Raw genomic sequence first — 18,494 nt, 5'->3', positions numbered from 1 at the left:
AATGATGTTTTGGTGATAAAAAAAAAATCACCCCTTTCAGTTGGCACCTTTTGCAGCAGCGCAGTTCTCAGGATTCAAGATATTTGGCTCTGTTCATGAAGCAAAATATCTCCAATGTTGGTACCGTACTAGGTGAATAATTAGATTAAGAAAAAAAATCAGAGAGAAACATCATACTTTTTTTTTGCAAGTTCAGTAGTAAAAATTGTCAAAATTTAGAATTTACACATTGTATATGTCTTTCGGAATATATGAGAATGATTCAGATAATAATGTTTACAACTGAAAAATTCTCAAGCCTCTTTAGGGAAACATGACAGTTCAGAGGTTCTAGGAAGTTGCCTCGCTCCGGGGCAGTCATCATCTAGAGATATCCATGCTACAGTCTACTATGGAACATCAATAGTGGAAGCATCGCCAAAAGAAATTACAAACATTCACCTTGTGTGCACTATTGGTACCTGCAGACCAGATAGTAACTCCAACGAGAGGGGGGGTTTTCAAGGTAAAAAAATTGCTAGATATCTTTTCTAGTTTCCTTTTTCATTTGATGCTCTAAGCATGTTTCTTTTGGTTAATATAGCCCTGTTATTCTTTAACGGCAGAAAGAAAAGCCAGACTTTTAAGGGATAAAGAATGCGACCACCTGCATAACATACACTTTTTCTTTTAGAAATAAGTTACTGCCATACCTAATAACGCGAAAAATAATATTGTTGGAACTTTAAACTGAAAACCTTCTTTCACAAGCCATAATAGTTTAATGGGGAAAAATTAATTTTTAATCAAAACATTTTCCAAAGCATCTACTGAGAAAGGAAAAGGTTTCTTTTGAAAAAATTACGGCCACTGAAATTTTGCGATCACACGTTTCGCACCCTCCCAAGTCCAGTCCTGATCGGGGACAAGTTGGGGAAGAACAGCATAAATGAGGGAAAGAGGCTTGTTCCTTAGTTTATATGTTCTTTCCCAACTTTTCACAGATTTTTGTATTTGCAACAATTTTCTAATTGGGTTTTTAAGACATGGTGTCCATGTAAAATCAAATTTTTTTATTTTTTCACACACTGTATTTTCATTCTCAAAACTAAAACAGAGTAGTTTATGGATTCATTTTTAGCATTTTTCAAATTGGAACCATACCTCTACGACAAATAGTTGATGAGATGAAGGGCGAATTTACAGAGGCCACCCTATATAGTTAATCCATGGTCAATCTAAAAACAAAGTTCAAAAATGTGCATTTTGGCAATTAAAAAAAAAGGGTAAAATTGGCATGCATGTCTCTATCTTGCATAATTTTAAAAATTAATCTTTTAACAAATTTTCCGTAAGAGTTTTTAATCAAGAAAAGTATAGAGAGAGATCAAGCTGAATTTGGGGATGGAAAAACCAAAAAAATTTAACATTGTAATTTCAAAGCCAAAATCAAAACACTTTAAGGAAAAATTAAGGAAAATTTAAGATGAGTTGAGTTGAGAAGCAAACAATGTGGAAAAAACCCTTTCTGATTAAGGGTCCATTTCCTCGATCAAAGTATATAAAAATATATGATTGCTCATCTCTACACTAGATGGCTATAGACACAAATGTGGTAAGTAGCATTACTTTTAAAGATGTTATCAAAGACGTTGAACTAGAAAAAAGTAGGAGAAAGCCTTTAGATCAATAAATGAGTGCTCAGAAATATCCAGGTCATATATTCAACCTTAGACACAGTCACATATCCACAGCGATGAGTCAGGAGGGGTGACTAATTGTAAGATTGTTCTGTATTTTACGGGACAGGCCAAGTTTTACCATATTATCCGGATTTTGGGAGGGGTGTTTACTCCCCACCCTACTTCTGGATCCACCACTGGTCTTAGATTAATTACTTCTGAAATACAAAGTTTCATTCAATGTTTTTTTTCAATTGATAGATTCAACGTTGGTAAAGTATACATATAAAGGGGGACACCAAAATCATTTAAGTGCTTAGGGCCTTCAAACATCTTAATCCAGACCTGACCCTGTGCAGACGTGTTTCTCTGCACACAGAATTTTGCTATCTGTGCTGAACGACAAAATAACACGCTACCTTATCCAATATAGGGAATTTTTACGGAGGGGGGGGACCAGAGCAGTGAATGACCAAATGATTGATCTTGAGAGTTTGTAAGCATAATAGTGACCAGGTCAGTGAATGGCCAAAGATTGACCAGAAAAGTGCAGAAGCGAGTGAGTAGCTCACTAGGAGTCCTAGTAGTCTTTTAAGCAAATTATCGCAGACATAAAATATGCGTATAAAAGATATTTAATGCAAGGAAGGTGAAAAAGGGAAAGGAGGTCCAAAAAAATTTTCCAGAAATTTTTGTACCCCTGTTAATTCACTTCCCGGATAATCGAAGTTCTACTATACGATTGTGTTAGCCACCCTTGTTTCCATTGATGTTTGTCACAAGAAAGCTTTTGGCTTCAAGAATATTTGTATGAACGTGTGATGTACTTGCTAATGCACCCAAAATTAAAGAAACTGTTAATGAGATGGCACTTACCAACAAAGGCGTCGGAAGTGTTTGAGACATATGGGTTCTCGACTTAATCGTAAAAAATAGATTTCGATTTCTGAATTAATTCTGGGACTGGTGCTACAAAATACTGTGGGTGCTCGAGAACCCACTGCACCACCGATTCCAATGCCGCTGCTTACCAAGATTAAGTCGTGGTCGATAGCAATGTATTGATGATCTGCTTCCAGTTGAGTCTTGATGAATTATGAGACGATCAGCTGAATTGATATAACTAAATAAATTTGTAGAGTAATAATCAACAATGTTAAGAAATAAATGTCAGTGTTGTGTTTTTCCTCCTCATATATATACACACCACTTTCCGGTACCCTAAATAAAAACAAAATTTCTCATATCTCCGTGAACAACCATTTGTCGGCTTTTACCCTTTGTCACTACAGTAGTTTTTGAGAAAGTTTTCGCCTGGTCCATAAACTAATACTTCTGTAATGGCTGTTTATGCGTTTTTTTTTCTTATGGTTGGTTCGTGTCTGGACACCATAAATACTGTGTGAACTATGTACATGAAAAGAGTGTTCGGAAATTAATTGGTGGTGCCTGAAATTTTCTAGGAAGTTGTTGTGTCTCCTTTTAGGGAAAGATCAGAGGCTTCCAAAGAGGAGTGCTCCAGGAGGCGACACTCAATGTTGCCTCACTCTGGGGCAGTCATTGGTGATGCTCATGTCACAGGTCACTGTGGAACATCAATAGTTGGAAAAAACAACAAAGAAATGACATTCCCCTTGAAGCATTATTGCTGTCCCCAGGAGTACACACAATGGGAGGACGCAAACTTTAATAAGAACCATGATGAGAAAATAGAATATATATCCCTGTCGGACAAATGAGAAGTTCCCACCCATCTTCAAGGGGTGGGGGGAAGTTGTACATTGTCAACTAAACAGTGAATGTAAACACTAATGTCTTGTCGGCCGTGGTTCAGCTACTCAGTTTTAAAGAGTTTTTTCTTTTCTTTTCAACTAATAATAGTATCTACCCTAGACAGAGCGAGTGATAAATAGAATGATATGTCCACTGATGCCCTTTCTTTGTCATCCCTTGATCTACTGAGGGGACTATATTTGCCTTTAAATAGCCGTTTGGTGTTTCCATTTTTTGTATTTTGAGTGAATATTCTTGGATTTAATCAGGGGAGGCCTGAGCTTACCAGGCACCTGGGTGCAAAGCCTTATGCACTACCCCTAAAGACGACCCCGGTGGGAGGCTGACAGAGCAATATCATAGAATCTAGGATAAACCTATTTTGTTTTTAGAAGAGAGAAAATAAACGTGATCATATGACCCGCTTTTAAAGAAAATGTTTCGTTTTCAGAACAGAGTTGTCTTTTCTCTCTCTCGTTGTTTTAACATTCTTCATTATACCAGATAGTTCACAAAACAGCACTTACTGATGAGGCATCATTACTTACACTTATCCTGTAAAGATGTATAACGAGGTGATTTTTATTAAGAAATATATTTTGTAGGCGTTTCTCATGCTTCAGGGTCTGGGCAAAGTGAGAAGCCAAATTATTTAATTTGCATTTCTGTGACTGTTTTAGAAAAATTACTGTTTGAGAGCACAAAAATACACATCACACTTGCCCCAGATGATATAGTACATTTGTATTTATGGTGTTATCGTTCCAAGCCCTGTCTTTTTCTTCAAGAAGTTTGCTCAACATCTCTGTTGTCAACATATGGCTCAAAAACATGATGTCATGTGAATTTTCACTGTTGGAAATTTTTAAATATTTTTTGGTCCAACGATAGTCCAAGTTGCTGCTCCTTACAACCTGTCGCCAGGGTGCACCGCACCCCTTTCACTATTGCTTAAGCCACCCATGGATTTAATTTTCTATACCGTGACATTAAGCAACAGAAAATATAAAAAAAAGTTGACAGTTTTTAATGGTGATGATTGTGCACCTGACACTGATGTGGGCACATTCTCTCCCGCTAGGTGGCACTCTTCTACACTAGAGGGTGGGAGTATGCGACAGGTTCCCTCGAGTATTGTCTCATTTCACAGGTGTTCATATTATTTTGTTCAACCCCTGTAGTTCTAGGCAGAAAAAAAACAACACAGTTTTTTTAAAAGCGGGACACATGATCAAATATATTATGTTGAATAACCAATTGTGGAGGCTTTGGACAGGTGAAAGATCAGGTTTATCTAGAAGTTCCCTTGGCTAAGACCCCTTCAGCCTTCCACCAGGGACATCTTTAGGGGGGGTGGCACATGAAGTTTTGCACCCGGGAGGCATGCGAGCTAGAGCCATCCCTGAGAATATCAGTTGATTGGAACCAAAATACCTGTCATTTGGTAAAAATTAGTCAACATTGTAAATATTGGCACCTGAGTGGCACAGTGGTATGATGCTCGTCTTCCACGATGAAGGTTACCATTAAGGTCCACGGGTTCGAATCCGGGGAACACCACCAGAAACAAGTTCTTTACCTACTAAGCCTGGGGCGACCACTGACAGATGGCACCTTCATTTCCCACCCAATTCCACTGGATGGAAATTGCAGTATAGCGATATATGACCAGAGTTAGCGGTGCAGTAGTGTCAGTAGACCATATCAAATAAAAATGTTTTTTTATTTCGATACTCATGACTTCATAAATCTAAGTGGCCTTCTGACAGCAATCTATTAATTGAAAATGCATACGTATTACCTAAAACTTGCGTAAACAAATGCGATGAGCAGTAGTTTTTAAATGCTTTAATGGACACTGTGGCCCATCAAAAGTGACGAGCTGCTTGCAATTGGAGGTACCGCCGGATCAAAATTAATAGACAGTTGGTGAAAAGGCACCCTGTCATTATATTCAACATCACATTTTCTAAGACCTGTGATAACATTGTGTGTAAAATATTGGAAAATTATGATCTAAAAGATGTGCAAAAGCAAAACAACTCACCAGTTCCTATAAACAAAACATCGTAATGTTTTTCGTCAGCAGTCTCAATTTGCGGATCAACTGCTATATGTGTGAAACGATACCTATGAATAATGGGAAAACAAATATTTCGATATTGTTCTTTGAAATATGAAAAACATGTATGCATAGAAAAGATGTAAGACTGAAAATGCAGCACCTTTTTTTTTGTGGTTTCAGGACAATCACAGTCATTAAGTGACAGCTTTCATTGTGCAAAAACTGGGAAGTCATTGAATTAAATTCTGATGTATATGTTTATCCAAACAAAAGACAATATTTACAAATATAGTCTAGATCAGGGCTAGACAAATCTCAAAAAAAATTTTGTGGCGTCAAAAAATTGTTTACCTGGAGAGAAAGGTAAAAAATAATGCTTCTTTTGATTTTTTCAGGGGCATAGTGACCTCCTATCATGTTCGCAGATATGCTTCTATAAATTCTGAACATTTTGTGCTGCTCTCAGCCTGCAATTTAGTAATTACACAATGAAAATTTTAGGCTACAATACCAATTTTTTAGTTGCCACTGCGACCTAGGATTTGTCTAGCCCCGGCCTATAGACATGCTTTTCACACATTTTATGTTCAGTGTGTGCTGAGCAGCTAGCTTTTTTTCGTGTGTTCCAGAACAAGCAATCCCATACAACTTTTGATATATCAAATATGTTCAGCATATACAGGGTATAACTGAACTGATGGGTCAGAACTGTAAGCGGCAAATAGAACTTGCCAAATCAAACAACTTTTACCATACAATGTGGGATCAGAAAGCGAAGCGGCGAGCTACAGGAGAGCGCTTTCTCTGCAGTGAATGAAACAGCCTTTTGCAGAACCCACCATTCAGCTGCTATTCATCCGCAGAGATGCAGCAATATTTGAATGTGGAATATGCACCTTATTTAGAGAACTACAATGCCACAGAGGTGGTAAGATTTCACCAGGAGTGATTTCCAAAAAAGATAGTACCTGATCAGTGTGGTGTCCTTATAAGAAATGACTAAAAGAATATATAACGCCACCTAGTATTGTGTAAGAGGAACTAGTGAGTTCCACCTAGGACATCAAGTAGACAAGATGTCTAAATGTTCTGCTCTTTCCGCTTTATAAATTCTTCCTATCTATACATATGTAATCTATCTAAGTCTAACGCAATAATAAGTACTCATCAAAATAAATAACCATGTGTTATCCACTCGGCTAACAAAGTGTTAAAGAAAACACATCAATCAGAGAACATTTCAACACTTGCACAGGCAACTTGTAGAGAAGTATCCGCTCCTCGTCCAAAGACATGACACAGGTTGAACAAAGAACATGAGAGTGTTGAATTGGATAGAGGTAATTCTTCATGCAGTGGACAACCAGCAAACGATGCCAGGAATCTTTTGACTTGCACATGATTCCCTCCATCGCAGATGTGACACCTGTATTGCAGCTGGTGATCACTCATTTGAGCATTTGTTGCAAAGTTTTTGATAACAAAGGCTCTTTGTCCTTCATTATTCATCTTCACTGTGTTCTCAATTTTCATTAAGTAGGCGTCCTCTTGCAGCTTGCAATGACCCCACATTGTACAGTGAAAGTTGTTCATGTTGGCAGTTCTATCATCACTTATAGTTCGTTCTGTTCATCAGTTTAGCTACACCCTGTATGGGCAGGGAGGAAAACGTCCTATCTCTCAAATGGATGTGAGCATCCTCTTAATGTCACATGATGCGTATGGAGATGTCAGCCCGCTGAATTGATTACAAATGTAGAAGTGGAAGAGATGTGACCGGACGTTGGTCAAGGACAGTATTAGTATTTTAGACAGTCGCTTTCTGTCATGTGCAATTGATGTTATTTTGTTTGTCATATTTATCCCAGATTGTACAAATAAATGTTGTCATAGATGACTGCTTGGTGTCCTTCCCAACATTTTTGCAAGCCAGCCAGGATTGTATGTATAGGGTAGAAGAGAAATAAAAGATTATGGTAATTACCCAAATGTTGTGTGAACAACCACGGGGTGATTCCAAAAAGATGGTATTGCTTTGTCCATTAGGCTGTACTCTTCAATGAAATTTACAGTGACTTCAGGTAGCGTTCTGGAGTCATTTACACACTGCAATGAAGGGGGGGGGGCATTTACGGTGTATTAATGATAATGAAAAAACACATACAGTATACATAAAAATAAAATGCTCAGTCAAGATCGGGATATGGGGGGAGAGTAAACAATAAGAAATATAGTCATTACCTGCCCAGGTCTCGGTTCTGGTACTTTTGTGTTCGTCACAGACAACCAATTTGCATTGATGTCTTCTTGGCCCTTGAATGGTCCATTAAATGCAGATAGAACATCGTCTAAGCTGAAGGCACATACAGCTGAGCCACTTATGCTGTTTCTACAGAAAAGAGAGAGAGAGAGAAAAACAAATTATATTAAAGTTCAATCATTACTGATATCTTCATATTTATCTCTTATAAATGTCACTATGCCTGCCATGGACACCCTCCACAACATTCTGCAGCAGGAAGGTCCCTAGGCTATGATTTTCAACAGGTCCTTCTATAGTGCATTTATCTGTCTTGTTGCAAAAGCAAAATGGTGAACTGTGAAGGGGGCAAATGTGAAAATAGTTTTTTCTCCACTCATCATTTTCAAATGAAAAATACCCATGTGTAAATCATATTTATTTTTTCAAACCGAGGACAACTCAGGTCTATAGTCTCTTGGGCAATTTACTACCAAGTGAGTTGCGGAGGAAGTGTAAGTGCGTGTACTTAACAGTCTGAGTGCATAGTTTTGTCTGATTTTTCAGTGCTGCCATCTATAGTTCAGAAGTGAAGTGTAATGACTGAAAACTTGTACTGTTTGTAGGCCTGTTGTTCTCTGTGGTGAGACTTTTTAACAGGGAGATCGGTTCGCATTTGCGACTCAAAGTTGGGAACCACAGAAAACCAACTTCAGCTGACCACCACTGTAGTGACAGTGGGGCTTGAACCCGGGTCCCAGCGATGCGAGTCCATCACTATGACCACTCGGCCACCACAGCAGCAGAAATCATATTATACATATGCTTCATCCAGCATTGCTTAATGAAGTCAACTTATGAACTTATTACAACTAAACTTTCCTGATACTTTTTACATATGGCTTTCTATGATGTGAAGTTACTAAAAGTGTTTTCGGGAAATACTTTGTATGCAGTTACAATAAGGTCACAGCAATAAGCTCTTCAACATGGACTTATGAAATCCTCGCTTCTCTTTGACGGTTTTTTCATTCCATTACTATGAGATCCATTACTATAGATTTACATTACTAAATAAATTTATATTACTATAGATTTATAGTATTCCATTACTATAGATTTACAGATTATCCACATTTACAAAGTTATTAGCTCGCAATGTATGCTCTAGATTTCCTTTTTCGAGGGGAAAAATTTTCTTTATTTTTTGCTTTCAATCACCAATCAAAATTTCCCAGGTCAGTTGTCAGAAATTTTAAGGTCAAAATTCAAGGTTTCTTAGAACAAAAATGGGCTATTTTCCCCGACAATTCTAGGTTTTCCCTGACGCGTACGAGCCATGCAAAAGAATTAAATCCGCAAAGAAGTTGAAATTTAAAAGCAGTCTTCACAGCGATTTTTTTCATTTCTTTTATTTAACTTGAAAGAAAAAAGGAATACTTACGGGGGAGTCGTGAAAACAGCATAAATCAATTGGGCAGACTTGGCACCATATGATCCAGAGATCACATTTGTTGTCGACTCTGTAAAAAAACAACAAAATAAATATTTCATCAGAAATATCTTTAGAAAAATTAATTGAATATGCATGAAAACATATACATAGACAATGCATCTACAGCCAAATTTGAAAAATAAATGGTGAAAAATATTATGTATCGCATACGTATTTCGTTGAAGTAGAAGGGGAATTCTCCAGGCATCGAACAATTCAACCTGGCTTTAAGGAATGACGTCCAGCGGTTTCTGAACTTATGTGGACCTCCTCTATCTTTCGTGCACACCCGAGCAACTCTTGAGAACACGGTCTGAAATATAAAGTGAATTATTTTCATTACCCAACAAACAGAAATCTTGATAACAAATATCAAAGTTATTTTGATTTTGAATGCAGTTACCATGCATTAATGAGAGAGAAATGCACCAAAACTTTTACCTTCCCACAGTTGATGTACTCAACAGCAGTTTCTCGAAAAAAGAAATACACAAATTCATCTTGATGAACAGAGCTCACGAAATTGGGTGCTGTGAACAACAAATGAAATCAGCAACACATGACAACTCACAAACAATAAAGCATGATAATCATTAATTTATAACTTAAATAAAGCTCATTCGAACATAATAGAATCTATCCCAAGAACATTAATCAATAGAAATCGGTGATTCTCATGGTCGAGTTTCTGAAATCATAACTTTTTGGGTTATGTCACAGAGACACATGAAGAATATCTGGTGTGGGGGGGGGGGGGGGACAAAAAATGTAATTAATTTTTTTTTTCAAGTAAAAATTAAAGTATCGAAAGGACATACTTTTTATACGCTACTAGCTATAATTCTCAGTTTTCACCATTTTTTGGAAGGATTAAAAAAATGACAAACCATTGTAAATAAACTAATAAGAAAACACATTGTTTGGGAACCACGGTAACCAAAGTAAACACTCTAAAAGTCATTGCTGAGACACAAGGACCATTTTCATAGGACAGTTTTCCGCCCATTTCAGGCATTTGCATAGCTTTAACAAACTTCAAGTCAACGTTCAAGTTGAGTCCTATTCGGTATATATGCAACATTTTGTGAAAATCAGCTCAGAATTATAGATTTGTATAGAGAACGCGCGCGCACACACTATATGCATATAAAAAAGAACTTTGTGTGCGCGTGTATACAGTATATGTTCTCTATACAAATCTATAATTTAATGCTTATTTGAGCAAAATTTTGCAGAAAACTTTGAAGAAAAAGGCAAGGGGAGTGAAAATTCTGTAAAGGGCATTTATTGGAATGATAAATATATTATGACCAAATCGATGGACATAACGAATGGAAAATGTCAGATCAGTCCACATGAAAAAGGAAGACTTTTATTGGATATGTGGCACAAAAAACCAGATGGAGATATATACAAAACTACAAAACAGGTATAATATAAACACTAATGGAGATATAATATTTACCCGAGGAACTGGATGTTTGAAAAAAAAAATCTTAGCAATGCCCAGACAAGCTAAAAACTACAGATCCCTTCCCCACAACTCCAGACGATAAGCTTCCCACCAAAAGTCAACTGCAGTCACCTCTGCAAGCAAGCGCTGGCGCCTCCAACCAGTCACACACAATAAACGCAGACTCCACGTACTGCCATAGGACAGGTGACGGATACAAAATCAGTGCCCGAGTGGCATGGTGGTAAGATGCTCGTCTACCATCGTGAAGGTTCTTGTCAGGGTGACGGGTTCGAACCCAAGGGAGGATATTGATAAGATATTTTCCCTAACGAACTCAAGGCGACCACCGATAGACAGCACGTTCACTTCCAACCTATCTCACTAATGGCAGTGAATTGCAATATAGCGATATGACCAGAGTTGGTGTTTGATGAAGTAGAGTGGATACAAAACCAATAGAGAAAATACCTCCTTGCTGCTCATTCTCCCCTTCCTCTAAAGGGGGGGGGGGAATAATTGTTGTCTATATTCCGCTCCTTGTCCAGCATGTCCTTAAAAAATTCCAATCGCATTGCAGGTTGGATATGACGCTTTCAAATAATATATTCGGCCCATCTTTCAGTTTGTTACCCCCTTTTCTAAAAAGACACTCAAAAGTGCTCGACAAGAGTAAGTTTAACAGTATTCGTAAAAGTAATCGTTATTACCATTCAAATGTTTCCAGTTGAATTGCTCTGTTCTCAATGGTTCTCTGTAGATTAAGGGATCTGCACCAGTGAACTGTGCAACAGTAGCAACATAAAGATCACCTTCTGTGGAAAATAAACATTCATCAAGTTAAAACACAGTCTTTAGATTATATATTGAAGTTTTACACATTTATATATATATTTTTATATTACCTGATACTTCCTTGTAAAACCACAAACACTTAAGCAATATATATATATGAAAAAAAAAAAAAAAACCGAATGAATCTCTTTCTCAGAAAAAGAGTTCGAATTTACCTTTCTTATCTTTCTGTGTTCCTAGGTTAGCAAAAAAGAAGACAAAGAATGATACAAAATATTATTATACAATGCGCGATATCAGGTTTTTTTTCTTTCTAATGTATAAAAAAAGATGATATGGAAAGAACATTGAAAAATGAATAATTTACACCAGTAAAAAACACGCAGGAATACAATAATACCCCAAAATTACAAGACCGGTTGTAGTGTCAAAAACTGTAAGCCAAGATATAATTTTACATAAAGTATCAATTTATATTGGGACTTACAATACTTGCGGGAAAAAAAAAAAGATTTAAAAAAAAAGATTACATAATTAGAAAGAGCTCATGTCAGGAAATTAAAATTTTGTGGAATTCCTCGCACATCTATTTCAAAAGATCCGGCATCATTTATGTTCATTTTTATCGAATACATAGGGTGAATAAGTATCAGGGCATATGTAATTTTACTGTTGAACAGTTGGTCCTAGAGGCATGCTTCCAATTGGAAAAAGTATGCAAATAACGTGTAGTACTCGCATCTGTCATCCATGTTGCAAGAGGTGTTTTATAGTTATTAAAATAAAAATGTTAACTTTCTATATGGACACCCTGTGCTCAAGAATTCAATTACAAAGTTGTTGCCCCACCTTTCCAGATGCCAACTAAAAAAAAACTCCAGTTTCTAGGTGCAAGCAAATTCACTGAGAAATTTGAATTAAAAAAACAGAGGAAAGTGGATTCAATTCGGCTCACGGAAACAAAGCCGTGTTTCAGCATCATAGAGGGAGGAAGGGAAAGAGCTTTGACAAGAAATAGTAATTCCTGTAGTTTTTGAAAACTTTTTGAAAGTTTTTACTCCCCAATCATGCCCAATGAAGCTTTACCAAATATACAAGACATCATGCACATAACTGACCCTCCTTAGAATGAAAACAATGGCAACTTTACCTTTTCTGATGAAAATAAAAATTTTCTTTGAAGCTTATGAATTTATGAATTTTAAACCTTCCGATTTTAATGTTTTGGATATTTCTGTGTAACTTTCTTTAAAATAAATAGTTGATATTAATGTGTAAGGTGTTTTCATAGTATTAAAAATCATTTTCTTGTTTTTTCCCCAACAGATTTCCACTAATTTTAACGCAGTTTGCAAAGTTGCCCCATTCTCAAGGTAACGTTGCCAGATCTGTTTTTTAAATTTAACTTATGAATGTTTACTTAAGTTGATATGTTTCAGCCCCAAAGCAGAATGTTTAGCACTGTTCTGCGACAAGCCCTCACCTGACTGGAAATGTTCTGCGGTAAAAATCCCCATACATGTAATAATGGTTTTTTTTTGCACTTTTTCTTAAAATTCTTCCAAATTGTTCTGCAGTAGCGCTAAATGTTCTGCGATGTACGTCGCAGATTTTAGCACATTCTGTTTTGGGGATGTTTCAGTACATTGTGAAACTAGAGATCAAAACTAATAGTTTATGATTGTTTTGCAGCATTTCCATACATTATCAGTTAATAAAGCAATTGAAAGAAGAAGAAAAAAAAGTGGCAATGTTGTACCAGTTGATGGTACGTTTGGATTCAAGAAGTAGGCATATTTTCTGAAGAAAATCATGTAAGTTGGAGTATTACTGTATAAAACATTATTTTTTTCCAAATAACAACAGAAGATATACATACTTGCAAATATTGCAGTACTGTTGTGTGTTGGATCATAGGGACAGATGCCTTCACCTGACTGAACTTTCAGCAACGTGTAATCGGCATCCTAAAGCAGTGAAGAGAAAAAAAGACGTCAGATTAGCGTTGAATAATAACTTGTAATAGGTTTGAGATTGATTACTACTGATAATTGAGGAAAAGTTAAAAAATATCAAGACAGATCAAATGTTATTTCAAAATGAAAAGTTATCTCCGACTTGCTTACCAATCGATAATGATGACATTTGGGTTTGAAAGCGTTGGTGCCACATACGAGAATGGAGTCATCTGACTTTTTCGCCAATACCCTGATGTAGTTTTGGCATTCTTCCTGCAAATGACAGAATTTCACAGTATAACATCGAAATTATGTAACTCCAGTCTATCATAATGGGCAAGTTACTACTGAATGAGTTGTGCCAGAAGTGTGCATATACACTTAACAGTCTGAATGTGTATCTAGTGCTGTGCTTGAATTTTTAGTGCTACCTCCTATTTTTGAAAATAATTAGTTGATTAGATTTCAGATAGGATGTCATTCACAATGAATCTGTTTTTCATCATTATGTACTTTCTTCAATATAATCTATCTGTGAACATTGACAAAACTAAGGTAGTTGTTTCAGAAAAAGGGGGGAAAGCCTTTCGAAGGACACTAATTTGTACTGGGGAAATATCAATTGAAGTTGCTCGCGATAACATTCTCAACCTTGGGAAAATATGTTAATGTAGCCAAGGCGATGATCAAGAAAGCAAATACAGCCACCAAAAAAAGCTGCTTAGGTTTTTTGTTCACATCTAAATGTAAATGTTTCTTTGCCAAGCAAAAAAATAAATTTTCGAAACGTTTTGTTGGCCGTGAAGCAGTCAGAAATATGTTTTCTTGCATTCTTAACTGTCCCATGTATGAAGTATTTAATAGTCGTTTTAAAATACATAAAATCCATCACAAAAATTATACATTTTATTCACCTTATCAAGTAAACAGGCTGTTGGTCTGTAAAAAATGCCGATCTGAATCAAATAATTTACATATTTCATTAAAAGTTGTTTTCCCTACATTAAATTATCCATATAATATTTCTGTTTAACATTAGTATGCCATTGTTTGTCCTATAAGAATTCTGTTTTTTGATTGATTTTATCATTATATCCCGGTGATATCAACCATTGGTGTTCGAGAAATACAGATATATTCAAACTCACCATCCCCTTGGCCAAAGAACAACCGATTCAAATAAAATAGCTATTTACACACATATTTACCTCTGACTTTCCTTTCATCAAGCACATTGTGACGTCATCCTCGTTTGAGTACCATTCCAATTTCTGAAAAAATAATTAAAAACACTTCATTACACGATTTATATTCCTTGAATTTGCATGCATTTATTATTGAAGTAACTCAACATATAAACTATCAAAAAGTGTTTCATTTGGCCTAGAATAAAGATAGAATTCCTCAAAAAGCAAGCATCTATTCAGTCTCTCTCCATGGCAAGTTTGCATGAGTCCCGTGCGTGGTCTCGGTAGGAATTTCTTTTTACTTGTGCCAAATGTAGTACTGCCAGTACATAGTTCCCAAACTTTTTGTTCCATCGCCTCCTCCTTCTTTAGATTTTTTTTTTTTCCTCTCATCAACCCCCTCGACTCAAACCAATCCAGAGGACCCTATGTTATACTTGTGGCTTCTATCACCCACTTGGACTATTCCATCGCCAACCAGAGGGCGGGCGATATCGCTCACTTTGGAAAAAACTGTGCTAGCAACTTTCTTCTCATTTGATACAAAAACTTTTAGCTAAATGGATACAACTACTTCAATATAATTTCACTTTCTGCTATGCAGATGATTAGCGACTATTTGCTCTAATCAGCAACGGCCAGCTCTATGGTATCCCGTTTTCATCTTAATGTAATATAGTCAGCCCGTAAGTGAGCTTTGCCATAGAATTTGAATGTTTTCTAGGCCAATTACAAGCAGTTTCATTTTGATTTGACTAATATTTCACGGCCAAAGGATTTTTTATCAGCAAAATTGACACAATTTATAAAAAAATAAATGGGGGATTTGTTCACTCAGAAGAAAAAACGTTGATATAGCAGGGTGTCCATAAGACCCACATTTTAAGGGAGATTTTCCCGTTATTCCTCTAAGATAGAACTGTTCTTTTTCGTTTAATCTGCTTTCACAATGAAGCTCAATGAATTCACAATCTTCGCTGAAATCCTGAATGAACATAATTTGCATACGGGAAACGAAGCGTTATTACAGTGAGTTGAAAAATGACGAGTGAGAAATGGAGAAATCGTTCAAACAACGTTCAACGACAAACACGTCGGATGAACATTTATATTTCAGTCATAATTCTCATAACAACACTTATATATTAGGAAAATAATTCTAATTCTCGATTTCATTAAAGAAGTGAAATTTACGTAGGCATCGTTCAAAGTACGTGGAAAAAACGGGACAGCTTTACAGTCGGGATGACCAAAATTACATAAAAAATATGGTAATGTCCCTGAGAAATATTAGCCATACGGTCACTCTAGTATTTTCCTATCCCGATTTCCCGCATTTTTCTTGATGAAACACGGTCACCCTATGATTCAGGGGGGATATCGACTCTGGCAAAAACGAAACAATGAACCTCGTTTGCAACTGTTGCATAGACATCGTTTAAAATAACAAATTTTAACGGGGGTTTTTTTCCAAACTCAAGTTAATTTATTGTGTTTTAATTACTTTCTTTTAAGTAAAATTTACCAATTACACAAAAACTGAAATTTCTACGAGTCTTTAAATTTCTATTTTCTACGAAAACTGATAATTACGCAACACCACGACCCGACCACCTGCTACCATCGAAACAAAGTGGTTCGATGATGAAACTTGTGAATACAATGACTTCACGAGGATGGTGTAAACATTGCGCCACATCCATTATCGAAGAAAGGAAAACTCATCAATCCAAATTCAAATGCAAGAGAAAAAAAATTTCCGGACTTCTTTCATGCTCTTGGAGCGGTATATCAACTCAGGAAAGAAAACCTTGAACAGGGCGAGAGCTTGAATATATACAGGGTACATAGAAAACAGGGCCTATGCCATTTTACTGGCGAACCATTGATCCTAGCGGTATACTTCCAGTTAGGGAAAGTTTTCAAATAACGCGTAGTACTCATATATGTTATTCATGTTGCAAGCGGTTGTATAGTTATCGAAATAAAAAAAACCTTTTTATACCGTCCCTGTGCCCCAAAGTCCAATTCGGGAGTTGTTGACCTGTCTCTCTTAATGTCAACTAAAAAAAGAATTTCACGTTTCCAAGTGCAATATTCACCAAAATACTCGACATCAAAACACAGAGGAAATCTGGGAAAGAACAGCATTAAATGCGGGTAAAACGATTTTACGCCGTTCACGCTAAAACTCTCTCACAACCTTGTTATCGCACATCTGAAAAAGTTCTACGGGCACAGAGCAACTTTTTTCACCAGTAACATACGATTCTCATGGCTCGTGGGCCACGTCTCCCTTGGAGCTTTCAGACCGAGAACTACAATTTCTTGCCGATTCCGAACGGCAGGCTTGTTTTTTATACTTATCGAGAGGTTGGTGCGCTAACCCCTCGGTGGGGGGGGGGGGACTCCCTGCGGTAGCAATTTTTTTCTGCCGTCAAGTCGCCGTTTTTTATTGTACCCCTGTGTCAGGAAAGTTTTCTGACAAGGACGAACCGGGTATCGAACTCGCGACACCTCTACACATCCTTTGGTACTTTAGGCGAGTATCTTATCGACTGGGCTACCGCGCCCAATTGAAAAATAATTTCAGAATTAATGAAATTCTCCAATGATATAGGGCTCCCCGGTGTGACTGGTAGCCCTGGTCCTCATTAGACACCCGTCAGAACGCCACTGTATGAATCCGGATACCGCAGTATGACATGTTGGCCATCAGGACTTCATAGAATCTTTTTTTTTTTGGCACAGGAATTCAGAAAGGTCAAAGAACCTCTTATTTAAGACACCATAATATTTATACGTAATAATGTTTCCCACTGACAAAAACGGATAACTTAGCGCAAAACTCAGACTAATTACGGTGTAAGACAACAAACCAACTCGATACTTTACGAAGGATATCAGATAAAATCCCGTCAATTTTTTTTTTGCGCAGGTCCCCTTTGGGAAAATGGATTTGTCAACAGCAAGAGAAGGGAACAGGATGATTCACCTTAATGAAGTGGCAAAAAAAATAGAATAAAACAAGCTTACAACGGAAGAAAGCAAACGAGTAAACAAAAGGAAACAAAGAGAACAGCCCAGGAGGAAGCAGCAGTAAAAGAGAAAAGCTTTATTCCTATGTTCTATTTCCAACGTAAAAGACATCAATTAGTTTTTTCCAAGAGATTACGGATAAGATAAACTACCGAGACAATCCACCGTAAACGATGGGACAAAGCCACGCGAACAAGCGGGGGTATATCCAGAGTCCCACACACAACCACCAACATAAAGGACATAAGAAGACAACTATAGAAGAGTCCTCCTGGAGCAATTAGGATTGCTGATTTGGTGATTAGTACCTACATATACACACACATAAAAAGACACTTCTTCCAATTTACTACTCTATATCCACTTTGTTTCGCAAATGACCGATTGCATCTGGGACCCGAGACTAATAACAAGCGCATGGAAGAATAACAACAATCGCAATATATTAAGAATGGCGATGAAGTTGTGAGATGATGCATACGCAACAGAAATAAAAAGATATTGCTTTTGTAATAAGGGTATTTATTTGATACTGTATATTGCTGTACAGGGTGATTCTATAAACCCGTGGCTGATTCTATTAAAGCGGTGGTTTTTAACAGATGTCCTTGGAGAGGTTTCAGGGGATCCGTGTGGAAAAAAAACACTTGTTTTCGTGCTCAATATTATTCATCAAAGGGGGTCCGTGGGTTTAATCTTGTAGTGGCGTGGCAAAGAGGGTTTCCTGACCTTCGTCTTATTGGCGCAACGGGTCCTTGAAATATAAAAGACCAAAAACCCCTACTCTCAAGCAATGATATAGCACACTTTAATCAACATTTGTCAAAAA

The 18,494-nt window shown here is 36.9% G+C and overlaps 1 protein-coding gene and 1 long non-coding RNA gene across 6 annotated transcripts in view; one reads left to right on the top strand and one right to left on the bottom strand.

Moving 5' to 3' along the window:
- LOC149071604 (semaphorin-1A-like) overlaps positions 1-18,494 on the bottom strand; it is a 293,307-nt gene that overhangs the window by 28,498 nt on the left and 246,315 nt on the right. For 3 of the 5 annotated variants that reach the window (XM_089247954.1, XM_089247953.1, XM_089247957.1), the window contains 11 exons: positions 14,648-14,710; positions 13,608-13,712; positions 13,361-13,448; positions 11,697-11,717; positions 11,397-11,501; positions 9,675-9,763; positions 9,405-9,546; positions 9,183-9,261; positions 7,741-7,888; positions 7,484-7,605; positions 5,482-5,564 (listed from right to left, as the gene is read on the bottom strand). In XM_089247954.1, the coding sequence (XP_089104080.1) occupies positions 5,482-5,564; positions 7,484-7,605; positions 7,741-7,888; positions 9,183-9,261; positions 9,405-9,546; positions 9,675-9,763; positions 11,397-11,501; positions 11,697-11,717; positions 13,361-13,448; positions 13,608-13,712; positions 14,648-14,710 (1,045 nt within the window). The remainder of the gene's footprint in view (positions 1-5,481; positions 5,565-7,483; positions 7,606-7,740; positions 7,889-9,182; positions 9,262-9,404; positions 9,547-9,674; positions 9,764-11,396; positions 11,502-11,696; positions 11,718-13,360; positions 13,449-13,607; positions 13,713-14,647; positions 14,711-18,494) is intronic. The other 2 variants (XM_089247955.1, XM_089247958.1) reach the window with 1 other exon arrangement.
- LOC149071606 (uncharacterized) lies at positions 172-13,225 on the top strand. Its single transcript, XR_016194586.1, has 3 exons — positions 172-505; positions 12,808-12,854; positions 13,174-13,225. It is a non-coding gene; the product is annotated as an uncharacterized LOC149071606 (long non-coding RNA).

The sequence above is a fragment of the Pholcus phalangioides genome, unplaced genomic scaffold (genome assembly GCF_987345545.1).
Source record: "Pholcus phalangioides strain wild (caught in Gottingen) unplaced genomic scaffold, Ppha-v1.0 ptg000018l_1, whole genome shotgun sequence".
Classification (NCBI taxonomy): domain Eukaryota; kingdom Metazoa; phylum Arthropoda; class Arachnida; order Araneae; family Pholcidae; genus Pholcus; species Pholcus phalangioides.
Note: the sequence above shows the minus strand (reverse complement) of the source record. Positions and strands in the feature narration are given on the sequence as shown.